General features: G+C 49.2%; 3 protein-coding genes across 3 annotated transcripts; 1 reads left to right on the plus strand and 2 right to left on the minus strand.

Moving 5' to 3' along the window:
• Nucleotides 1–426: 426 nt before the first annotated feature.
• Nucleotides 427–1,488, minus strand: UCRPA7_5364 (putative dna-binding protein; the record flags this gene model as incomplete). The annotated part of the gene is made up of 4 exons (XM_007917911.1): nt 427–547; nt 605–1,032; nt 1,088–1,163; nt 1,232–1,488. 4 exons carry the CDS (start codon nt 1,486–1,488, stop codon nt 427–429), a joined length of 882 nt encoding a protein of 293 aa, XP_007916102.1.
• A 4,505-nt stretch (nt 1,489–5,993) lies between these two features.
• On the plus strand, nt 5,994–8,472 carry UCRPA7_5365 (putative fatty acid desaturase protein; the record flags this gene model as incomplete). The annotated part of the gene is made up of 4 exons (XM_007917912.1): nt 5,994–6,172; nt 6,681–7,428; nt 7,491–7,655; nt 7,720–8,472. 4 exons carry the CDS (start codon nt 5,994–5,996, stop codon nt 8,470–8,472), a joined length of 1,845 nt encoding a protein of 614 aa, XP_007916103.1.
• A 1,813-nt stretch (nt 8,473–10,285) lies between these two features.
• Nucleotides 10,286–10,942, minus strand: UCRPA7_5366 (putative scytalone dehydratase protein; the record flags this gene model as incomplete). Its single annotated transcript, XM_007917913.1, has 3 exons — nt 10,286–10,675; nt 10,733–10,830; nt 10,903–10,942. The coding sequence occupies 3 exons, from the start codon at nt 10,940–10,942 to the stop codon at nt 10,286–10,288; spliced, it is 528 nt and encodes a 175-aa protein (XP_007916104.1).
• Between the last annotated feature and the right edge of the window lie 15,590 nt (nt 10,943–26,532).

Here is a 26,532-nt window from a genome sequence, read left to right on the forward strand (position 1 = left end):
CTGTTCGTAAGGTCATCTGAACGTGTATTTAATTCATAGAATCGGTCAGGATTGAGGTTTTGGATTGCATTCCTTTTCCCATTGAATACTGAGAAGCTGTATATTCGTTGTTGGTACAATTTGTGATAATGAAAAATGTAAATATATATATATCCTACTTAAATTTGATATTTGAAAGTTGACATCTACCGCACACAGGGTATAACAGAGGATCTCACAATATCATGATTACCGGACGGTATTCGTAAATATATAAATATATTCTCGACAAACAGAATAGTTGCTTTATAGACACCTCTCACTCCTCCATTGCTCGGTGAAAATGATATATTCGGACACTAAGCTACTTTTTCTTTTCCAATCTGTTCCTCAAATTCACATCTGCGGTCGAGCCTGTCGGGTTCTGATGATAATCTAGATCAGGGCCTAATTAAGCTCATGTGCTAACTTGACGGCCTCTGACTTGCCAGTATCCAGAACAACAGCCGGATCCTCTGCTGTTCCATTTTTTGACACCTCGTTACCGCGTTTCGTCGTGATGCTTGTCCTGTAAGAATTGAGAAATAAGCTTATGTGTTCATGCTGAGTTGTCAGGTCTGCGTACTTCTCTTCCTTGACATCAACGACTTTGCCTTCAGGCTGGCCAGATCCCCAGTTCCAACTGACTGTGTCGCCCTTGGAAGGGCCATTGTGAGGTTCTTTGCTTTCCCCGTTTGCTTGACCATTTGTCTTCTTGCCAGCGTCATCACCATTCTCCTCCTCATCGGCCTCCTCACTGTCATCTTCTTTGCTGCTCTTTTTCGATTCGCCCTTGTGAGTTTCTCTTTTCTTGCTTGGCACTTCCTGATCGTCAGCTTGCTTGCGCTTACTCCCAACATTCTCTTCGTCCTCTTCATTGGCTTCTTCGACATCGTCCTCGCCTTCTTCCGCAGCCTCATCCTTCCTTTTCGAAGATTTAGGGGTGTCGCTCTCTTTATCTACACCTTTGCCTTGGGCTTTGAGGAAATCGTGGCCCCAGTTTTTCAACGAAGCCTGCAGAAATTGTTCAGCAAGCATTCACTGAAACGTTATACTAATATCTACTTACATAGGACTTAGTCTTCTTGACTTCCTCCTCAGATTTGTCATTGTTACCCGCTGTTTCCTGGGCGAGATGGCGTTTGCTGCGAACAAGTATCAGTCAGTTCACAATCGCATCTCTAGATTAGTACCTAGAGATAGGAATACATACCAGTATGCAACAACTTTGCGCATGTGCTCTACCTGGTCGTCGGTGTATTTCTCTGAATCTTTCTTAGGATTGGATTTTAAGATCTCAACGATCTTGCGACCGCTTTCGTGCCCAACTGACTCGCCATCACCATCGCCGCCAGATTTGGGCCATCCAGCACTGTTCGAATCGTCCGACTTGAGCCAAGACTCGAGCTCAGAAGCCGTCATATTGACGAGCTCATTGAAGTCAGAGATGACATCCTGCTTCTCCTTCATTTTAGAATTATATGACGCTCGGGCGTGTGGTGTTGAGACACTTAGATGTACTGTAAGGAACACAATGCGACAGCAAAGCGAAATGAACGGCACCCATTTCTTTGCGGAGGTTTTCTTCTCTAAATATACTGGACAAAACATTCCTTTTCCGCATTCAGCTCTATGACCTAGCTTTCAGCTCCAGTTTAGCGCCATCTTGAAGGTTTCAGTGGGAATGTGGTGTCGTCATACAAATAGACTTCACCCCTCGCAGATTTAGTGGCTGGGATCGAGCCGTGTCTCACCTCTAAAATCGAGCCCTGAATTCGAGACAAGGATGATAGTCGTTAGAGCCCAAACTCAGATGATGCCGATTGACCGAAAGACCGATTTAACGGAGCTGAACAACCGCAACCATACTACGCTGAGTTCGCGAACGGCAAAGACTGTCATCATACTATAGCTATACCATTGGATGAGACATGCCAACCGAGACTTCTGCTCGTTCAAGTATCGTCACGTATGTTGCGTGAGAAGGCTGGGACATCGAAATCCATGTTGAACTCTAGAGTTCAGTCTCCAAAATTGTAGGCTAGACGTCGAGCAACCAGGCCGAAATTTGGGGGTTATATGGGGAAAGGAATAGAATGTGTCCAATGGTAACTTAAATATCGTATTGTCAATCGTGCCTGCATCTATGGGGCTGGCCTGCCAAGCTGGACTAAATGTTGTTTTCAAATCGTAAATGTTGTTTTCATAGAGCTGACTTTCGATTTCAAACCAACACTCAAATAATTGTTAACTAGCAAAGTAATATTCTGCCAGTGTTAAGACGATGCGGGCCAGAACCAATCCAACCTCGCATATGAGTAATTTCACTGGTCACAACAAGATCATCAGAATTTCCCATAGCCGCAACTGTGAGACTTGCCAAGGCATGAGTATTCGTGACTACGAGAAGGGTCTGTAGAACGCGGAGAGGCATATGCTGTCAAAGGTAGTCTTTTCGCCTGGCCGCTTTCTAGTGGATACTCGGTCTATAATCCAATGAGCCCATGGTTATAGTCAACAGAAAATGCTTATGTTGTAGTCAAGCAAAAAACCTATCGATTGCAGGTCAACAGAATAGCGGCATGCCTCGCCGAACATCCTCACGGAACAAGTGATTCTGAAAGGTTTATCTGAGGCGTACATGCTTCTTGACAGTGCGTACATTGTTCATAGCACTTTGAGACCATCTCTAGAAACGATTTCGTAAAAATGACGTCCCGCGTGATAGGAGAAGCCCAAATAATCATCCATCTGGGTCCCACTTGCGTCAGGTACGCGCACCTGATCTAACACTACCATCGCGCTAAATCAAGTTTCGAGTGACGCTGATCGTTTGTAGACGTTCTGTCACAAAGGATCTCAAACTTTTTGACTTGATGATTCAAATATCCTTTCATTGAGCAATTTCATTTTATTGTCATGTCAACCCAGTGTCTAATGGTCTGTTAACCCAATTTGCGAGATTTTTTCTTTCTTTCTCTCTCTTTTTTTTTTGTTTTGGTAAAGATGACGAATTTCATCGACAGGGGTAAAACCGCTTCTGCTTGCAGGGGGAAGATCTACAGGGACGAAGATCGCCAAGCATCTCATTAAGATGCCAGACGGGCGCCCCTTATACCAGCATCAGATCGATCTACTGTCTAGGGCTTGTCCAGAAGCAACTTCCATTACATATCCCTCACGAAAGATGCCCAGATTGATCCGTTCCTTCGAGACGTCGCTAAGCCCGACTTCACGGCTCAACAAGCACCACCAGTTGCAGTAATATACGACTCGGAGACGTCGAAGAATAGAGAATTTGATGCGGCTGCATCAGGTCTTTTGGCTGCTCACAAGGCACATCCGCAAGCTACATGGTTTGTCATTAGTTGCGAATACCCGCTTCTCAACATGGAGATGCTGAAGCAGTTGCGCTCGGCTTATAAGCCTCCCGTGACTTGTTTCCGCGATCAAGATGGCGTGTGTCAGCCACTCCTTGGAATATGGAGCCCGGAAAGCCTATCTCGGCTAGCGGAGCATTCAAAGAAAGGGGTCAGCGGTGCCGCATCAATTGTTGAAGACTTAAGTGGCAATGTCCTCGAACCTCCGGACAACGCTGAAAGGCTACTGTTCCAGATTAGCAGTGAGCCAGATTGCTCCAGAGAGTACCCAATATAATCCAGCAATAATGCATGTTATAAATGTATGCGTAGAGAGCCTGCTCAAGCATATGATAGATCTTATCCTAAGCAATATAACGCAATAGCCCGAACATATTTGATTCCCTGATGCATTGAGAAGCATACAAAGAATCTCGATGTTTCAATATTTCTCTGGACTATCGTCATTTGTGAGAAACTTGAAGTCGGGCACGGTCAGCTCAGCGAGCTGGTGCAAGGCTCCTTGGTAAAAGGCTTCGCCTTGCATGACAAGGATCAAGTATCGTGCGTAGCTTCTATATCTTGATGTCGTCGAAAGAGATATGCCCGCCATTTCACATTCTCTTGCTTGTTCTCCTCTGTAGAGTATGAACTAGCATCAGAAATCGAGTGCAGGCTACACGGGCTCCTCGGCTCTTCACATTTTCCGCAGATTGTCATCTTGTCTCGTTCGAGCTGGACGAAGAGACGGTATAAGATGCTGATCACTCTTGGAAAGGTGGACATGCAAAATGGGAATAGGAACAAGCATCAGCAGAGATTTTGAGACATACGACACTGTGGGACAAAGACTGATAATATTCGGTTTTACGCCTGCTAGCATTTCAGATTTGGACTGCAGTTTGCCGCAAGACAGAGCACAACCCGAAACAAACGAATTTCCAGAGCGGAGCAACGGGTCGGTGCAGCAGTATCACGTGTAATTTGACGGCTGTAGGTTTTTGAGTTCGGCCTGAGGCAGACAGTGAACAGATTTCCAGCTTGCCTCGAGTCATTCGGATTCTTTCAATCCACGGCGGACGTCCGTCCGGTTTGCCAAGCACCATTCCAGGAGGCCACGATACGGTACTAACTCGAGTCGAGTGCTTTTGTATTGTATTGAAATGAATAGGACTGAATTCGCGGGACTTTATGTGAAAATCGATGCATTCTCCCACAGCATTGGCTGAGGTAGTCGGAAGTCTGTCCCGGGGGCTGCGCCCAACCAGACGCGCGTATCGCGTAACCCGATACGACGCCCATTACCGAGAATCGCTTGAAAGTTGAAACTAGTGAAAGAGGGGCGGCAGGGCCAGCCCAGATGAGGGTGAAAAATGAAAGAGGACCTGCCAAGAACAGACATGCAGGCAATACACGTATTCTGGGCTCTTTTCTTCCATGTTTTATCTTGACCCGCATGCCCATCATGCCTACCTAGTGAATGAATGCCCACTTAAAAGACGGGTACCAACTTACCCAGAGATGCTGATGTAGAAATGATGTCAGCCAGCCCGAGGATCCTGAGCCTAGGCCCCGGCCTCGTGTGCAACGTTGGAGGCTACTGAAGACACTTGTCATGGTAGCTTGAGGTTTTCTGGCGCACACGCTCAGGGGTTCTACGCGGCGCTGCGCCCCGATGCCCAGGCGAGCCAGGCTTGGCCTACCCCCGACGATTGACCTGCCTCTTCGGCTGCGACTCGCCTCTCTGGCGTCTCTCTGTGGTGTGTCCGCCCGCACAGTCAGTCTCGCGAGCAGAGCGCCGCTTTTGCTAGCAGGGATGGGCAAATTGCGGCCGCTTCTGCTTGTCGTTGGTAGGCGAGAAGAAGAGAACGAAAGGGGCAAGAACCGCGAGTACCTGCTTTGGTCATTGAGATACGCGTACGGGGGCGGTACCTCTTCTTGGGAGGTAGGCAGGTAGCTCTCGTCAGTCGGTCGTCATGTCGCCCAGCCCAGCGCAGCCCAGAGCAAGAGTGAATTGCGAGCTGGAAGATCCCGTCGGTGGTTCTCATGCCGTTCGTCGTATCCTGTCCTGATTTGCGCTTGCTCTCTCTGTGCGTGTATGTGTCCTGTCGTGGCAGGCCCCTTGTATATACTGTTCTGTCTCGTTCGTATCCTCCTCGTCCATCCCAGGCCGTGCATGTGCGCTTCTAGACTTTTGTGTCTTCAGACTCCGTTCGTTTGATCAGCTGTATTTTGCTGCTTCCTCCACAATAAAATCGTCCCAATTCTCTGCGCTCTTCTCGCCTTGACGAAATCGAAGTGCCGCTTTCTGCTTGGTTTAATTTGGTCCTCCTTCAGTTAAACAGCCAGGCGCGATTGAGAGTTGGCTAGCAGCTTCTTCTTGCTTCAACCCCAAAGCAGCAGGTGCGAGATAGGCTCGACTTTCTTCAATTCTGTCCTGACCTCCCTGTTTCTTGACCCATCCTCGTCGGCCGGCCTGACCATATCGACCTCTTCATTAACACAGCGACGTCGGGCTTCTGCTTGAGGAGACGCCGGTCAAATATACCGCATCGCACCTCACTCTCCCCGGTCGCAACCCCCGCGTGCGAAACACCGCCAAATTCTTTGCCAGACATGGATCGCGATCAGATCCTGACGCCGCGAGCTGTCGAGGGCATGATTGCCCAAGGCGGCATCATTGTCATCTTTGAGGATTATGTCCTGCGACTCGACTCATGGCTCGAGAAACATCCCGGCGGTCGGCTGGCAATCTTGCACATGGTCGGCAAGGACGCCACCGACGAAATCAGCGTGTAAATTGACTCCCAACATTTTCTTCAATGCTCCTCCCTCCCTTTGCTTCTTTTCCTATGCCCTTGACCCTTTGGCCTTTTTCCATGCGTGCCCCCCCACATCATCCATCTACCAGAATGAGAGACAGAGAGACGCAAGAGAGATAGCGGGGGTGGAGCCAACATCACGGTAAAGTGAAGCCCCGAGAAAAAAAGAAGAGGAGAAAAAAAAGGGTAAGAAAGAGGATGAGAAGACTGCGAAGAAAGAGCCTCACGACGACGACGGGAGATCAGCGATTGAAATAAGCATTAACTCCGCGAATGGAGGAGGCGTGCAGTTGCTTTTATTAACGGTTATGGATGCATGTTACTGAGCACCACACACATTTGTCATCAAGGTACTTCTTAACAGCGCATGCTAATGCGCATCCTCCAGGTACCATCCGCCTGCCACTCTCAAGACAATGAAAGCCTACCGGATAGGCCGGAAGCCAACGGGACCCTGGCTCAGCATGACACCACCAATTAGAGGAGGCATCTACCGTCCATTGGGCACATCAACAAGCTCACCTGCATCGAGCACACTGCTAGACGACAGCCTGGACCAGGACCTGGACCTGAATGCCGATGCCGAGGAGGTTGCTCCAGTGCCAGTGCCGGCAGCTCCCAACCAACACCACCCCGGCCCCGGCATCTCTTCCGCATGCATTACCCTGAATGGTGAGGAGGACGAGGGTCTTCTCCTCTGCACCCCACAGGCCCTTCCGGCTCTTCGGAGGCGCATCACCAGCACCAACTCCCCCGGGCGGAGCGACGCCGGCCCCGCTGCCGGCCGCCCCGGACAGGACCTCTGCTCTAAGCTGCTCAACGTCGCCGACGACACTGACCGCTATGGTAGCGACAGCGGCTATGACACCGCGAGCAGGCGAGACGAGGAAGAGGAGCCCGATTCCGAAGCAGTGACAGTAGCAGAAGGAAGCGAGACCACTGACAGCGTGCCCACCAAGTGTCCCATTGAATACACTGATTGGGCGATCCAACAAGGAGTCTACCACGATCTTCGAGACTTCCCATCGCTGGCTCCCGCTGTTCAGCAGGACATTGTCCACAAGTATAGACTACTTCATCGGCAAATCCAGGACGAAGGCCTTTACGACTGCAGATATATAGAGTACGGTAAAGAAATGGTGCGATACCTCAGTCTGTTCGCCGTTTTCCTCTTCGCCATCTACCACGCCTGGTATCTTACCGGCGCCGTCTTTCTCGGCTTATTCTGGGTTTGTTCTTCCTAGTCCCCTCCTCCCCATGCTCCGAAACAGCGGCTGACCTGCCCAATTAGCATCAAATTATGTTTACCGCACACGACGCTGGGCATCATGCCATAACCCACAACGGAACTATGGATAGCCTCATCGGCATGTTCATTGCCGACTTCTGCTGTGGCCTGTCCATCGGATGGTGGAAGAGCAGCCACAATGTTCACCATCTCGTCACCAACCAGCCGGTTCGTCTTTGCCACTTGTATCTTACACCATCTACTCTCTCAGTCGCGCTAACATTCTACTCAGGAGCATGACCCGGATATCCAGAACATCCCTCTATTCGCCACCTGCCCGTCTTTCTTCAAGTCCATCCATTCCACCTACTATGACTTCTCATTTGTCTGGGACAGCGTTGCCAACTTTCTGGTTCCGTATCAGCAATACACCTACTACCCGATAATGGGCATTGCGCGCTTCAATCTCTACCTCCTCTCGTGGCTTCACGTGCTATCCTCCAAGTCATCCTCACTTGGAAAAAGCAAGGCATACTGGATCCGACCTACCGAGATCGCTTTCATGAGCTGCTATTGGGCAATATTTGGTTACGGCCTGCTCTGGTGCACGCTTCCGACATGGACCATACGGGTTGCTTTCGTGCTGGTGTCACACATCATCACCATGCCCCTGCACGTCCAGATCACCTTATCGCATTGGGGTATGTCAACCTCGGATCTCGGCGAGGCAGAGTCCTTCCCTCAGCGACAACTGCGGACTACCATGGATGTCGACTGCCCCGCGTGGCTTGACTTCATCCACGGCGGATTACAGTTCCAGACCGCGCATCACATGTTCCCGCGAGTTCCGCGACATAACTTGCGGAGGGCACAGGCGCTGTGTATGCAGTTTTCCAAGGACACCGGTATTCCATATTCGATCATGGGGTTCGTGGATGGCAATCGCAAGGTCATGGGCCGCCTGGGACAGATAGGCGAACAGGTTCGCATTCTGATCAGTTGCCAGAAGTACATGGCCGAGACGGGAGAGAGTGGACTGCATTAGAATAGACATTTCCTGAGCCTCGGAGGCCTTGTACATTTTTCTTTTGTTTTAATAGACAAACCTACATGCCTAGATTTTTGCATTAAGAAATCAAACGACATACCAATACAATTCCCTGAAGTTGGAGACCTCGCGTTAGAAATTATAATCGCTTAACGCAACTTAACGTGGAAAGTTGTTTTTATTTTTTTTCTTTTCCTTCTTGCATGGCATTATTCCTATTTTGCATATTTGCAACCCGCCTCAAGTGTACTGCCACGCAGCTATCGTTCCTGTAGGCAGCTCATGAATAGCTAAATTGACACTGGTGCAACTCGTCAAGCGGTTCATGTTTGTCTCGTTCTTAGCCACTAGGTTCCAAGCATCTCCGCCACCTCCGGATGCCATAGGAGGGCACGCAACCCAGCCTAATGCTCCATCGTTCAAGTTGATCAGCCCACCTCCCCGGAATGCCTTAAGACCTCCAACAACGCTTCCAGATGGGATGTAAGCCGAGTGAGCCTGCGTATAGGCGACATTCCAATATGGATCAAGATAGACTTGCTGGCCCCCGGGGACTTCCACATCCATTGCACCGGGTGTCACCATGGCAGTGTAGTTGCCGGGTGGGCAAGCTGACCCTACGACATCGGGACAATAGGAACAAGTCGGACCACCAATTTGCCAGTGAAGATTGCAAGCGTTTACCGAGTTTCCATTGATTATGGCAAGTGTTGGATTAGATACGGTTAGAGTGAATGCAGTGCCGTCCGGTAGTTCAGGAAGAAGTGCAAGGGCATTCCCCGTGCAGGTGTACATGAATTTGCTGTAACATGCCCCATTGCAGTACTTCAATGGCTCTCCGTTAATGACAGGGCAAAGAAAATTGCCATTATAGCACACATACTATTAGACATGTCAAATTCGTAAGTTTCAGAAGGAAGTTAAAACAGCATCATACCTGGGTGGGATCGTATTGAGCATTCCCGCAATTCTCTAGTTCAGCAAGAACTGCCCAATCTAGGGTCAGTAGCAATAGGAGCAGTAAGTTGTGTAGCATTTTGAATGAATCAACAATATCTTTCACTTGGCCACGGGTCGTTAACTGTTGACTGCATGTACGGGAGGGGCTGCGCTGCCATGATTATATATTACCTCGCTTTCTCCCTCCTGGTGTCCAATGCGTTCATCTTTCCTGAGACGTCCAGCAGAATTCCAATGCTTGCTATGACACCAAATACCGAAACCTCGTATTTTGTGAACTTGTGACCATCGTCGGACTTGAGTCTCTCCGCTTATTGGAATTCACTTGCTATGAAATGATTGGCTCAATGTAGACTTTTACCAGCGCCCCTAGGATGTAGCAGGCTCTAAACCACGGGCTAGTGCATATCTAAGTTGTACAGTGCTACTGCAGTAGTTCATCATCTTGCCGTCACCCTATCAGCTGGAAATTTCAAGTCGCAATTCAAAGGCGATTTGCAGATGTCGGTGTGCGGATAAGATGGATCTCTGGGGTAGCTCGTGGCCAGTCAAGCTCTGACTTAACAGTGCATGATATCGTCTATATTAAGGTCTCGACCTCTTATTCGCAATAGTAGGGTTCTGGGATGGGCCGAGTATAGTCGTCTACAGTCTACACTATACTTGGTCTCACAATACGAGGGATGCATTTAGCAGCTGGGAAAGAACGGCGAAAGAACCTCACATATAGCAAACGTTGAATTTATCTTAACCATCAGTTCCAATCATGCCAGCCGTGACTGTGAAACTAACCCAATGAAATCCATTTAATACACCTTGGCGCATCGCTCCATACAAAAAGCTACCACGTTCATGCCTCTTTCTTCTCGTCGCCGAAAGCGTCGCGCCCATCAGCAAAGACCTGATCAAATTGATCTTCGAACCATCTTATATCTGGACAGAGGCCGGCAAACTTCCACTCTCCATCGACCTTGCGATACCAATGCTTGTTATAGGAGTAGGCATGTCCTTTGACCCTAACCTCCGTCATTGTAGCATCTGTGTACACTTGATGGGGTACTCTAAGTTGATGGTGACCTATGACCTCGGTGTCCGAGACCTTCTCCCACCTTGTGCCACCAATGAAATGCTGAGTCTTGAGAAGCGGGTTCCCAAGGACCGACTTGTCGGAGATCATAGCAATGAACTCTTCGGCAGGCATAGCTTCCCAAATTTTGTCGAGGAAGGATCTGTAGTCAATCTATAGTCCACGGGTAAGCGGGTATCTGATAGAAGTTGGTGCCGAAACTTGACTGACCCGTAATGTCGGAGCAATACATTTCTCCAGACGCTTCCAGTCTTTAGAATCATAGCTATCCGCCCACTCAAATGCCGCAGCTGTGAGGCCAAGATAATCTGAACAAGCACATATCAGTTTCCTTATCCCATCGTAAAAAGAGCTGCGATCGATGAGCTAAGATCTCTCACCTTGGAATGTGATCTGCTCTGTCACTGGCAAAGACCCCATCGTTGCAGTTGCAGGTGTCTATTCACGAGGATAATGATAGACGCGGTTCGGTTTCAAGTGCAAGGGAAAGACCTAGGAGACTGAAGGCACGATGATTGCAGAAATTACCAGGTGGTAATGTATTTATTATATGAAATTAGTCGCAAAGGGATAGTAGCCGGGCGCTCCCCAATGAACGCCGGCCCCGGACCTCCGGACGTGGTGGGGAATTGCGGCCACCACGCATCTCGGCTCAAGTCGCACGATTTGATTTGAACCCCTGCTTGGCAAGGTTGCAGTGCCGATTCCGTGGAACTGGTCTAGGGAAATGCTAGGGTGAACAACTGAACACTATATGCGGGCAAGGATTTGCCCATTTTCCTAACGTGGAATATCGTCCAAGGCTCTTAGGAATTGAACCTTGTCAGCACCAATCACACAGCAAGACGTCAAGGGAAGCTAATAGCCAGGCACCGGAGGAGACTACACAACGCCAACCGAAACACCCATAAGGGCTATCAACACTTGCCAACACTGTTCAGTACTTACACTCACAGACGAGTGCTAGCATATGAAATAATGTTTTCGAATATCTTGATATTTGGAAGCAGAAACATCAAGACGAGTTATAATAGTAGGAAATGTGAAAGGCTGGTGGTATGGGGGTATTCGGATTAAATAATCATTTGTCAATAATCTAGTGTAAGATTTTCAAGGCAATTTTGAAGATGCAACGATAATTCAAGCCCTGTCAAGCCCCTTTGAGTTTAAGAAACGTGTCATTCTGTGTTATGACGGGCCTAATCTACCTTGCATTGTACACGAATGACCAAAACACACGTATTTGTCCGTCATTGCTGACTTCTCGTTGCCCTTGTCTAGGAACCCATTTGTCGATCAAATAACTCGCCCCAAGACCTAGCTATGTCAGCGATTTTCGAGCAAACGGCTTTTCGAGCATCTTCTCGTGCCATTCCTTGACGAAGAAGCTTGTCATAAACCGTGTGTTGGTGACGGATGTGTGCTCGTACTGCAAGTCTTACCTTCTTTGCAATTCCCAAAGTTCCAGTCCGTCCAACCCTCCCACTGTGCTTTTTCAGGACACGATTAACGGTTTGAGCGGTCTCCGTGGATGGACTACGCGAGAAAACCTTGATCATGGCGCGGGGAAATTTGGATGCAATTGCGGCGTCTCGCTTCTGCACATTCCTGGCTCTCCGAATTCGCGTGGCATTTTCCATGGCAGTGACTGAATCGAAGATTTGAACTGGACATCGAATTCCGAGATGCTGACTGCTGCGACCATTGACCAAATACAGTATTTTCTGAGCTTCGTGAGTGAGTTTACGACAAAGTTTTGTCACATAAGCGTTTCCTTTCGGGATAAAGCAATATTCATTAGGCATAGGGCTATTAGCCGACACAACCGGCTCTTCAGTGTTGCATCTCATCCTGGCTAGGTCAGTTGATTTTGATGAACACTTGGCTAGTTGATCAAGTATGAGCGGAACGGTTTGTCGCTTGAAATAGATCATAGGAAGCGCTCTACACCCAAACCTTGCGTGTTCTGGGCTTCGCATTGCCTAAGGTCCAACGCAAGTCCTATTTATCAATTTTGCCTTACACAGAAGACAACGGCATCGAGTTTAGTCTGTCGGCATGGGTCTAGGGCATTGTCACAGTAGAAGATAACAAAGTCACATACAAGAAGGAGAGGAAACCCCTTTATGCTAGTCGACAGCACAAGGCTTTGTTCTCTTCGCTTGCTGCGATATTGCGAGCAAGACATTATTGGCTAAGATTACGATTATGCAAATTTGCTGATTATCCTCAGGTCAGGTTCAGAGCTTTGACTTGAATCAAACATTTTGCCACTGTTATGTATGATTTTCTGACTAAGTAACCGCTAGTCACATACATCGCTCAAAGCTATAAAATTTCATTGTAGACTGACTATTCTCCACCCATCATGTTCTATCAACGTGCATTTTAGACAGGGGAACTCAAGAGAGTATCTGTCTCTATTACATCCATATATACTGATTGCATCTCATCTTGCGCATTCAATAGAGAAACAACCCCGAGATCTTTTGCCTCAACCTTGATGATGATATTTCAGAAGGCGTACTTCAACCCTGGCTTGGCAAGGCTTATAATTTTCCTCTCCGTAAATTCCTAGGGACTGTTAGAACGACCAGATCACAGACCATCAGTTGTCTCGGAGTGCGCGAAGAAATATCTCAACTCATTCGGCTAGCCATCGTGCATGAACAAGATACGTACCTCGACGCCTGCAATGCCACCGAATCTGCCATACCCACTGCTTCCACCCGTTCCACCATTAGGCAATGTAGCCTCGATGTAGACTGTTGGCCCATTTACGTGGCAACTGCCGGCTCGGACTTGACGGGCAACGTCAAGCGCACGCATCACATCTTTGCTGAAAACGCTCGCACAGAGCGAAAACTCGCTATTGTTTGCAGAGGCAATCGCCTCATCGTCTGTCTCGAACTCAAAAAGGCATAGTATAGGTCCAAAGGACTCCTTGTGGAAAACGTCCATATCCGGGGTAACATTTTCAAGGATATGCGGCGCTAAGATCGTATTGTTCGGTCCACTAATACTTAAGTCCCCAGCAAGCAGTTTCGCACCGCCATCGACGGCTTTCTTCAGCAGTTTCAAAACGCGAAGAGCTGATTGCGGAGCGTATAGTCCCGAGATAGATATCTCTGAATCCTCAATGTGGTTGCCGGTTTTTAGTGACTTAACTCGTTTGAGTAACGCCGCTTTGAAATCCCCAACAACACTTTTGTGCACAATGGCACGCTCTGTCGACATGCAGATCTGCCCGCTGTTTGAGAGGGCGCCAAATACTATTGCTTCAACAGCATCATCAATATTAGCGTCGTCGAGAACGATGACCGGCGCTTTGCCGCCTAGCTCAAGAACGCATTGCTTGAGGCATGTGGCGGCCCAACCTGCGATAATCCTGCCGACACGATCACTGCCAGTGAAGTTCACTCGCAGCACTTTTGGATGCTTCACTGCTAGCTCTGTGACGGCAGGGGCGCGCTCGGGGCTTGCAGGCAAGAAGTTCAAACAACCTGCGGGTAATCCCGCGGCCGTCAAAGCCCTTACGACTAGATGCTGTGACTTAGGGCTGAATTCCGATGGCTTCAGAATCACCGTGTTTCCGCAAATTAGGGGACACGCAATAGCTCGTGCTGTCAAATTGACCTATCAGCTGAATGAGTAACTTCTCCTCATGGCTGGCTGCAAATGGCTCCAAAGGCTCTCACCGGTGCATTCCAAGGACTGATGGCAAATACAACCCCAACTGCATGCCTTTCTACTAGAATAGTAGTACCTGGCCTGTCTGCTGGAACTATCTCTCCTTTAATGTGAGTTACTAGACCTGCGGTTTCTCTAAAGATGCCCGCGGTTGCGAGAATGTTGACTTTGATCCAGCTCTTGGTAGCTGACACCTCAGAGGACAGAATTTCTGGGGCATCAAGCGTGAGATAGCTCTCCAAGATATCGGCTGCTTTCAGAAGAATCAATCTCCTCGCCGATGGGTTAGTTCCTGACCATGTCTGATATGCCTGGTGGGCCGTATCAATAGCCGTCGAATAGTCATCCACCGTAGCTGATGAGCAGTCATAGATGACTTTGCCGGTCATAGGATTGCGTACTGGAAAGACGGCCTTGTCTGAACTAGGATGATATGTGCCGCCAATGAATAGCTCTTGAGGCTGTGCTAGTGACGATGAGCCATCTTGTCGCTGATCTGAGTCTGCGTGTGGTACCATGATATTTGTTGACTCTGGCAATGTTGCAATGCAAGTGTGAGACTATTATGACTTAGATCGATTGCATTACATCCAGAACACCAGCAACTAGCCTAAACACATGCACAATATGATCAAGGGAAATTTCAACAGGTACCTGAGGGTTTGTATCGTCAGGATTGATGAAGCTCAGTCACGGTCTATTCAGGCACACGGTGATGGACGATATTATGAACTGGACGGCATTTCTACAGGTATTCAACTCTTGTTCAATTAGTGATAATGCCAAGCGTCGGCGGCTTGTTGCGGACGGCTTACGGGCGGAGAGGGAGCATGGAGAAGAACTGTGGGGATGATTGAACCCCCGCACACCGGATCCAAGCATCCGTCATGAAGCAAGCACCGCCATCATACCTCGCTGGAGACAGCTAATCGCTAAGTACCTACTGTTTTCATATCCATTCCAAATCACCGTCGTACCGTGTCCGCGCTACTGGGGACTGACGCTAAATGTCATCTCGGGTCAGCGAGATGGCAATAGACTGATATACACTATAACAGATCAGACATTTGTGTTTGGACTGTGCCTCGAGCTCGCCCACATCCACAGTCAATCACTCCAAGCTTCATACTAGTCGTCGATTCTAGAATTGTTGCTTAGTGCGAGGAGAGCCGTCCGTGAATAGATTTGTGACAATCAAACTGAGCAACATCCCCGGAGCATCGTCATTATGGCAACCACCGAGAATGAATCGAAGAGGAGCATCACAGGCGCTTCCGCCATTTTGCATGCACTTGAAGCAGCAGGCATTACACACCTTTTTGTGAATCTGGGTTCGGATCATCCTGCGTTTCTTTCGGCTTTTGCAAGCAAGGAGTTTGCAAAGATTCGCTTGTTCACGTCTCCCAATGAGATGAACGCGCTCTCAGCAGCCTCCGGCTTTGCGCAGGTCACAGGCAAGCCCGCTGCTGTCTTAGTCCACGTAGAATGTGGCACTCAGGGCCTTGCTGGAGCAATACATAATGTCAGCAAAGGAAGGATACCCGTCATGATTTTGGCAGGCACTGTCCCAGTAACGATGGAGGGTGAGATGAAGGGAAGCCGCAACGAGTAAGTAGTCCATCTCATGATACTTACCAAATCTATGACACAAAGCTCATACTTTATACTTAGATATATTCACTGGATCCAGGATGTTCCGGATCAGCGTGCTATTGTTCGCCAATACATGCGTTATGAGCATGAGATCCGGAGGCCACATAATGCCGTACAAATTGTCTTCAGGGCCATGCAATTCATCATGTCGGATCCTCAGGGGCCAGCTTACCTCATCGCAAGTCGAGAAACGCTGGAGGAAGAGGCGATCATACCTGTAGGAGGCCTGGGCAATGTTGCCTCACAAGATCCAACGAAAAATCTGGCCGTGGAGCCTAATGAGCTGTCACTTCGCGCACTTGATGAACTCTCCGAGGTTTTGTTGACAGCCGAGCGGCCTCTAATAGTGACGAGTTACTGTGGCAGATCTATAGAAGGCTTCAACGCGTTGAAGTCGTTAGCTGAGACTTTGGTGATCCCAGTACACGAAAATGCCCCCATCTATAATAATTTCCCAACTACTTCGTACTTACATCAAGGACACCAATGGAACGGTGGAGGTCAGCTCCCGGCACTTGCCGAAGCTGACGTCGTACTTGTTGTAGATTCAGATGTTCCTTGGATTGGGGCGCAGTCCAAACCAACCCCGACCGCACGCATATACCACCTAGACAGTGATCCTTTGAAGGAGGGGACAACACTCTGGTCGTTACCATGTGTGAAGAGGTGGAAGGTAGATTCATCTCTTGCCCTGGCCCAATTAGCTACTGCAGTCAGAAAGAACGCTTCATTCGAGCGAAGTGAAACTAGACAACGTATCGAGGCGAGACGAGCACAACTAGAAGAACGCTTCAGAACCAGGCAATCAAGGTTGCTCAATGCAGAAAGCACACCAACCCAAGGGCTCACCGTCCCTTTCTTCATGTCAAGACTTAGGGATGCATGCACTAGCATTTCCGTGGTTGGCCTGAACGAGTCAACTACAAATCTCGGCAATGTCGCTGACCACCTTCGGCATGATCGGCCGCTTTCACTCATCGGCAGCGGTGGCGGCTCATTGGGCTGGTACTCAGGAGGCGCTGTAGGTGCCTCTCTAGGTCTGCAGGCTCAAGGTCGTCATAACGATCTTATTGTAGCATTTACTGGGGACGGCACTTGGCTGTTTGGAGTGCCCAGCTGCGCATATTGGATGGCTTCAAAGTATGGCACGCCATTCTTAACCATCATTTGGAACAATGGCGGTTGGGCATCGCCAAAGAACGCATGCTTGCGGATTCACCCAGAATTGGCTCAAAATGGTAATGGGCAAGGAGCTACTGGAGGGCTTAGTGATGATTTAATGGTGGCAATCACGCCATCGCCGTCTTTTGGGAAGATTGCAGAAGGGGCTGGAAACGCCTGGTGGGCAACTGTCGACAGTGCTCTAGATGTCGATGCAATCTGTAAAAAGGCTATCGCGGTTGTACGAGAGGAGAGGAGGAGCGCCGTTGTCGAGGTCGTCATTCCCCGGATATAGCCATCGCTATTGTCCCAGCATATCCTTGTATTAATGGTATCTGTTTCGAACAAAGTGTTTTACATTGCTTATTTTGTTGCGATAGCAATCCGTCTGATAGCAAACTCCAAGTGTGAGATTCAACGAGGGTTGTTTCAGTGAATCTAAATGAAACCCCACATTACCAGTGCTCTGCCGATTTCTCACGAAAACTGTCTAAACTCGGATGGCAAACTACAGTATAGTTGCTGGGAAGCATGCATCCGAACCCAAGGTTTTCCTAATCGGGCATCATATCAGCCTTGGGCACCAATCAGACAGGGGTCTAGTCAACTGTGCCAGGGGTTCTGGCATGGCTCCTTTTTACTTATCAAGGCTAAACAATCATGCGTGAGACGCTAGGATCACTTATGTGCTTCTGAATCTCATAACCAAAAGTGAATGTAATGTATCCGCTTCGACTCAAAGCAGGTCGCAAGTGGATGTAACAGCTTTAACGAAACATTTCAACGATCACCATGTCTTCCAAACCGGAGCTTTTTTCGATAGATGACTTTGAGCAATATGCCTCGGAGTACCTCCCGAAGATGGTCAGGGAGTATTTCAATGGGGGTGCCTTGGACAGTATCACTCTGAGAGGCAACTTGAATGCATTCAAAAGCTATTACATCAGGCCACGGGTGCTCCGTGATGTGTCAAAACTTCACACAAGCACGACGGTATTTCCTGGCGGGAACGAGATCCCATTTCCCTGTCAGGTATTAACCCCATTCGTTTTATTGGACCATTCGGAGAGGGCTGTGCTTTGTCCTTGAAGCCGTGAGCGACAATAAACTTATCCCCCCATTGACCGAAAGTACCACACGACGAACACTTTGTTCTTCTATTGTTTCTTCTCTACTCAAGACTGACTGTAATTATTGAAGGTTGTGTTGCACCAGCAGCAATGCAGAAGATGGCCCATCCAGAAGGTGAAGAAGCAACTGCGAAAGCCTGCGGTTCCTATGGAACCGTAATGGGGCTAAGTAGTTTCAGCACAACATCTCTTGAGGATGTCAAGGCTCGTGCAGATCTTGCGAGGGAGAACGCCGGTCTGAACGGCAAAAGCGAATGTGTCCTGCAAATGTATTTGTTTGAGAATAGATCGACAAGTGAAGACTTGATTCGTAGGGCTGAAGGTAAACTACCGACCAATGAGCGACATCGACAATCTGAAGCTAATAGTAGACAACTAACGTTTTACTAGAAAATGGCTACAAAGCAATTGTGCTCACAGTCGATACTCCTTACTTTGGGAGGCGACTGACTGAGATCAGAAATCGATTTAAATTACCGCCGCATCTTAGGATGGCAAATTTCCCGGATACCCTGGGTGTCAAAACAGGTTCCGAGCATCGTACAAATGATCTACAAAGTAACAAACCAGTGCACCCGGGCCGGAAAGCGGTCAGCGGGCCTCCACCAAATAAGAATGGTATTGTAATCATCCTCCTTTCGAACGATGGCAAATGACTGATTAGCAAAAGATCCAACGCTAACTTGGGACGCAATTTCATACCTTAAAAGCATCACCAGCCTTCCAATCTGGCTCAAAGGCATACTCACAGTTGAGGATGCCTTATTGGCTGTGAAACACGGAGCAGACGCTATATTTATCTCGAATCATGGTGGGCGGCAACTGGATCACGCGCCACCGACACTAGAGGTCTTACATGATATCGTGAATGCCGTCAATGGTAGAGTACCTATTGTAAGTATTGTGTTCCTCAAGCCTTTGAAACAATGAGCTGATTTACTCTAACAGCATTTCGATGGCGGAATACGAAGGGGCTCGGATATCTTCAAAGCTCTGTGCCTCGGCGCGGACGTGGTCTGGATAGGCCGCCCTACTCTCTGGGCGATCGCGTATGATGGTGAGAATGGTCTTCGAAACGCCCTGAAGCTGCTAGAAGATGAGTTTAGGGCATGTATGGGACTGGCTGGATGCGCTAGTCTCGACGAGCTTGGTCCCGAGCTCCTCATGCCGGCCAGGAATATTTTTACTGGGAAGTTGTAAGATAGAACGAAGCTAACTATCAAACATGACCATGAAAGCCTGCGATTCATATGTCAAGATCACAAGCGATATCCCATATGGTTTAATTACGTCTATGTTCTTATCTATGCAACAGTAGTCAAACAACCGTGGAGTCTACAATCCTAAGCAAGGAAGCCGAGTAGTGCTTCCACGAAAGGCTCGAGACCATCGATATAAGAAACATGACCTGCGTTGCCGATCACTTTGAGAGTAACCGTTTTCTTGCTACCAGCAGCATGAAACCCGGCTTCGATGGCTTTCCTCATCTCATCCATCTTCACTGGCAGATCAGCATCCTTTTCTCCAACAATCAGCAGTGCATCCTTGCACCCAGTTGCGACCTTGGAAAGCAGCGGCGCGAGGTCAAATGTGGAGCTCCTCAACGCTGCACAACAAGTCTCAAAACCGTCTATGGTGGTTGTCGCCATGAGGGACCGCATGCGAGCGGCCTCGTCCGGGTTAGCAGCGATCCAGTCATTTCCGAGCCAGCGAACGAGAGTCTGCTCCAAGACCTCATCCATATTATCAGCTTGCCGAGCCGCAGCAACGCGCTGGCCAAAGAGATCTGGGCCACCAGCGTTCACGGGAGACGACGAAATGGTATCGCAGATGACCACTTTGTCCAAGATTCCGGGATACTTGGCGACTAAATACACCAACGTCGCAGCTCCCATGGAGACGCCACACGCCGAGACGGAAGTAACTCCATTAGCGAGGTCAAGGTGCTTAAGAAGGGCACATATGTCGTCAGCCAACGACTCAAATGTAGTTGAGGCGAGGTCGTCAGGCACACTAGAACCTCCATGCCCCGGCTGGTCATATCGGAGCGTGCGGAAGCCACTCGAAGCAAGTCTAGCAGCGACATGATCCCATGACGTCTTGTCGGCGCAAAGTGAATTAGACAACAAGACAACTGGGGCATTCGCAGGACTCGCAGCCAGAGCATACCTCCACACCCAGGATCAGCTAAAGACATACATAATTCATTATCACTAGAGAAATACAAATATGATATCAGGGAGCGGGCATGCACGACATGGGCCGCTAGCCCGAATTCATCCGATGGGACAGACACTAGCCGGCGTCTCGCTCGCACAGTTGGAAAAAGAAAATAAGAGAGTATGTGTGCTCCATATTTCTCTTGTGCACGAAATGGGTGAGTTGGTCAGCCAACTTACGATAGTACGCGGGAGTCTGGCAAGGTGAAGGACGTTGAAGCCATGACGGGCAGATTTAGATGACCCGGGTGATTGGCCGTAGGTCCGTATTTGAAGGCTGGCTTCCGGTGTCCCGGATGATGATGATGTGCGGGGTCGTCGGCGCGGGCGTCTTGTTGGGATGGGATCGGAAGCGGGACGAGCGCCGAGAAGTGAGACGAACGGAGGGCACAAAGCAAATAATGATGTGGCGGTCTGCTGTTCAACTAGCAAGACGAAGTTTGGTGAAGAATCCAGCCGGGCAATTCATAGGATCTTGTGTTGGATGTTATGGATGGACAATAGTATGTAATACCAGAGATACTACACTTCCAATGTCTTCCCCAGTCTTCTGGGTCGATATAACTACCTCCAAGAGATAAGTGACTAACTACTTCATCCACTCTGTTGCCCCCGTCTGTTCACTTGTTCAACTCAAGTCTCCATCCTGGACCACCGATTTAGTTTAGTACGTCGACAATGAGAGCACACTTTCTCTCGCGGACCGCCCTATGAAGGCGTCCCACCGCTTTCACCTCCTCAACCGTTTTGCGCTTTGCTTCCCCTTGCTTCCCTTCCCAAGAATGTGTATCAATGATACCATAGCCTAAGGTGGATGTGGCTGCACTACGCTTAACATGCTGCGTTGGTGGCGACGCTAGTTTCTTGGGTTCTTTGCCGCTTTCGGTCTTCTCCAAGTGCACCGCTCGCCCTTCCCAAGCCATTTGCTGGGAGGAAGCATGCATCCGGGTGGCATGCGGTGGGGTTGCTGGGAAGTACCGTGGCAGCTCTGGGCAATCACAAGACCTCCAGCGCCTACTCCATGGGGTGGGGTCTTATTTGCTTGTCGATGTTTGTTACTGCATAGTAAGTCTGTCCAGTCGATCATGTAACTCTTCAGGTTGGCTCATCCCAACCTGCAAACGCTCGGCAAGCGCCTTTCCCTAGCTATCCGGTGTACAGATTCCGAATCTCCGTCCTCCCCAGATTGACGATGTCAGATGAGCTAGGGATCGCGTCTGAGCCGCTTCTACTGTGTTCTTCGTTACGCTTTGTCCAAGAAAGACGAAGCGCCATCTTGACATTTCCCCATCCAGCTCCTCTTTCTCCAGACTTGTTTTGTGGGCTGAAGAAATAAGACCTCAAGACATCCCCACAGCTGCTTGGATACATTAGGAAGCAACGGTTCGATGCTTCCACGTCCATAAGTGCGATTGCGCCGCCTAGCCGAACAACGCGCGCGCTCAGCACGACAGTGGTCCTGCCTTGTCTTGACTTGTGGTTGGCGCCCAGTAGTCTCACTCAGCTCTCGACTCAGGCTGCGTGCAACCTTTCTGAACATGGCTGAGCCCGTGGCAGCTGCGAAACGACGTCTTCGGCGGATACCAGACGAGTTGCGGAAGCGTAGTTCCCAGTCGTGTGACCTGTGCCGCAAGGTGTGTGTGTACTGCATTCTCCCCTCCATTGCTGTTGCTTACGCAGTCCGACTGCCGTGCCGCCCGCTACCTGTCCATCACTATCGTTCAATAACACTGCTAACACTGGAGGGTCATTCCAGCGGCGATGTAGGTGTGTTCCCGCCTCGTCTGGCAAGGGCTGTGTGGCGTGCGAGGCGCAGGAGGTCGCTTGCTCTTACACGCTTCCGAGAAAGACTCGCTTCTATGGCAGCTTGGACGACCTGAGTGACCGGTAAGTGTAGCCAGTCGGAAATATCGCGCCGGAAGGTGGCTGACCCGCAGCAGTTACAAATGCTTAGAGGCCATCGTTAGGGGAGCCTTCCCCAATGACCCCATCTCCACGGTTGCCGATCTCTTGCAGCTCGGTCAGCGCATGGGGTTTGAGATGCCCGATCTCTCTGCGGCGTCTAAAAGCACTCCCAAACTCGAGGAACTAATCAAGAGCCCGTCCTCTTCTGAGGCTGGCACTTCTTCCAGTAGTCAGCCGCCCCTTGTAGGTGATCCGGAAGGATTAGAAAATCTATCATCTCGCCAAGACGAGGGCTCCACGTCCGGCGAAGAGCCATTGGGTCTTATCCGTGACACAACCGGCAGGGAGCACTACATTGGGCCGTCAGGTAGTTTGCAGTTTCTAGGCCAGCTCCGCCGACTTCTTATTTCTCGGGACAATGGCCGGGGAGACGGGAATAACTCATCTCCATCTTCCAAATTCACGGAAGACGACACAGCCCAAGCTCTCGAAACGGACGGAAACCCAGATGATGCACCAGACCCTACCCGCGAACAGGTTCCTCAGTTACCTCTTCAGGATGGCTTATCTCCGGGCTCCATCAACTCGTCAATCGCCAAAGACTTCACTCGACAGCCATTTGATGACATCGATGAGCTCTTGCGACAGCTACCCATTCAACCAAAAATTGAGATCCTGCTGAACTCTTACTTCAAAAATGTTCACGAAGACTTCCCTCTGTTCCATAGAGGCACCTTCCAAGAGGAGTACGAAGCACATTTTGCAAGGCTCAATCTACCACCTGGCCGTCGGGATACACTGGACACGCACCAGCCCGATTATGGATGGATCGGCAGCTTGCACATGATGCTGGTTTTCGGCTCTGTCTCCGACGCGAAAGTCGATGGCGTGGACCATGTGGCCCTGAGGAGACATTGTGTTACCGTGACTAGGAAACTTCTTCCACAATTCGTTTCCAAATGCACGCTTTCAAATGTCCGAGCTCTTCTTTTGCTGAGCCTCTTCTTACACAACAACAACGAGAGAAATGCCGCATGGAACTTGGTCGGCACTGCAACAAGGATCTGCTTCGCTCTCGGACTGCATCGCAGTGATACCGGTACATCTTTCCGACCAATTGAGAGAGAAGTTCGCAAGCGCGTGTTCTGCACGCTTTACGGACTGGAGCAATTCTTGGCTTCGAGTCTTGGTAGACCGAGCGGCCTAAATGATTTGGATGTCCAGGTCACGCCTCCTAGAGAAGGCCTTCTCGGTGGCGGTCAGGACAGCGATGAGAACCTCCTGTCATTATCGCTGAGACTACAAAAAATACTGTCCCAAGCCCGGCTGGCTCCATCTGTGGCCAGTTCTAAGGGTGTAGGATTTGGGCTCGATAGCCGCCGACCAACTACGAAAGCAGTAATCGAACTTTTGAAAGAGTGGAAATTCGAGCTTGCATCCCACCGAGGTCTCGACATACCTCGCATCTTAGAAGTGGATGATCCACTGCCACGTACGACTGAGACATCGCTACAATTCGAGGAGCTCAAGTCAATGCTGGGATGGCAGAACCCTACGAGGCTACGTGCAACTCTTCTTCTACATTTACAATACCGATATATCGCCATTCTTGTCACACGACCTTTTCTCCTTCGCCGCATACAGTTGAGTCGAACAGCCAACGCCAGAGGGGCAGATCTGAATGAGGACCTTAGAACTCTATCCGATACTTGCCTCGAGAATGCCTGTCAGTTGAGCAGAATTGCGTTATTGCTTGATTCTTTCGGCCTCATTAATGGTGTTTCCGGCTTGGATGTATTTTACGCATATAACGCGGCAATGGTGCTCATCTTGCGATCATTACAACAACCCCCAAAAAATGACAAAGGCGAAGTTAACGACAAGGAGGTGTCTCTTATGATCATGTTAAAAAACCTGACAGCAAGGCTGCGAGACGCTGTGTATCGTGTGGACAAAAGTGGGACGATGAGACGATTTTTCCGAGTAATGGCTCTATTCGAGGAGAGTGTTCACCAAGAGAAATCTAAAAGGCCTATCCCCATTGCTGCTGTGGACCGCCAACACTCTATGATCGACAACCGTGTACAAGCGGGCAATCTTCCACTGCCCAACGGAGTTGGTTTTGATCATCTTCAAGCACAGCAAATGTTACCACATCATGGTGTAATGGGGAATAGAGAGCCTGAAGCTATCTATCCACAACCAGATATATGGTCACAGGGTAACATGATGACATTTGAAGGCCTACCAGATATCAATACATGGGTTGGTCCCTTCCTTGGGGTAGGGGCTGATACTCCAATGCTGGAATGGGGGGATGTGGAGACAATGCTGGGCACATATGGGCAAGCTCCTTGATTCAAGAACTCGATGCAATAATTGAGAAGTATAACTATGCAACGTGTCTCAGTTAGGAGATATCATGTCAAGTTGCGTGTCGTTACTTTCGTTCATGACAACCTTCCTCAAGTCCGGTATGCACCGATACTCTATTATGACGTAACTTAGAGCGTATAGCGGAAATCCGGATGGAGCTCCCCCAGTTTTTCCTGCTCCTCTTGGTTCATTTGTCGGAGATGATCTCGTTTCCCCAATTCGCGTTGCTTATTCTCCCACCGACAACACACCCACATGTTGATGGCTGCAATTATCCCGACCGCTTGAAATGCGATACATGTTGAGATTCCCGGCACGTACTGCGGGCCGTCTTTATTAGGAAATACCAGAGCGGAGATGATCCCGCCGAGTTGGCCACAACTGACCGCAAAAGCGGTAACAGTGCCTCTCTTGATATTGCCAACTACTTGATTGACACTGATTGTTACTGTTAGCTATATCACTTAGACTAGCTCTGGATGACATTCACTTACCACCATGCGATAACGAGTGGCTGGCATATGTAAATGCCAATTGCAGCAAAATAGAGTCCCATGTATCTCAGGTTGCCGTTCGTCAATAGCATGACGAGTAGATTTCCCATGATGCTAACAGAAAATCCTATTACGCAAAATATTCCTCTCCTTTTCAACTTGTCGCTGCAAATACCAATAATGACTGACACGATTCCTGAGGCAATGCGAACGGGGGCAGTCAACAGATTTGACTTTAAATTTGACCAGCCAAAGGTTTTAAGAATTGTTGGTTGGAACACAGACAGAGAGTATGCCGTGACACAGAATGCGAGATAGAGCGCTCCAGAAGTGAGAACTTTCCAGTCTCCAAGAGACTTGAGCACACCGTTGACGTTCATCTTCTCATGGTCCTTGGTACGATTATTGTCGTCTAATTTCAGCCTGCGCAGAACCCAGGCTTTTTCGTCTGGCTTGAGGAATGTGGACTGCTCGGGGAAAGGTGGCAAGAACAGGAAAGCGAGCAGCGCTGCTGCACAGGTCATAGCACCCTCAATGAAGAAGATCCACGACCAGCCCGAGTATCCTCGAGTTCCGTCCAGGGAGCCAAGGCCGGCACCAAGAAGGCCCGAGAATGTGCCTGCGATGTCATTGGAAACCATGAACCATGCCATCCGAGTGAGAAGTTCATGTCGTCGATACCAGGCTCCGATGAGGAAGAGGCAACCTGGAAACATTCCAGCCTCAAATATTCCAATGAAGATCCTTGCAGTGACAAGCCCAGCAAAGTTTTTACAGAAACCAGCAAATGTCACAGACAGTCCCCATCCTAAAGTTAGGAACCCGATGTAATACCGCGGAGGGACTCGGTTGAGTATCATATTGGATGGTATTTCAAGCAAAATATAGGGAATGTAAAATACTGTGGCCGTCATTACTTGTCGTCTCTACGCATGGAAAAACAAACACACACCTAATACTACAATATTGTAGTCATAGCCTGCCATATGAAGATCGCGCTCAAGGTTCCATAATCGTGCATTGCCGATGTTAACACGATCAAGAAACGTCAATGTGTATAGGAGCATTAACAATGGAATGAGTCGCCAGTCAATCTTGCGGATAACTTTCTTTGCTTCCACCGAGTCTTCCCCGTAGAGGGAACGCGAGTCAGCTTCGACATTGACAATCTCTTGCTTCTCCAACAGGGAGGGCTCCTGTGGAGTCAGTTCTGCTGCTGGAGACGGGTTCGAAGACATAGTGCCTGACTCAGGTGGGACCGCAGATATGGGGAGGAAGGAAAGATATCTCCAGAGAAAAAGTCTGCAGAGTTGAGCTCCCGGCACAAAGGTCAAGACAATGGAGCATGCTACACAGAAATATATACTTTGTCACATTCATTG

This window comes from Phaeoacremonium minimum (assembly GCF_000392275.1).
Source record: "Phaeoacremonium minimum UCRPA7 unplaced genomic scaffold PA7_03_scaffold_410, whole genome shotgun sequence".
NCBI classification, from domain to species: domain Eukaryota; kingdom Fungi; phylum Ascomycota; class Sordariomycetes; order Togniniales; family Togniniaceae; genus Phaeoacremonium; species Phaeoacremonium minimum.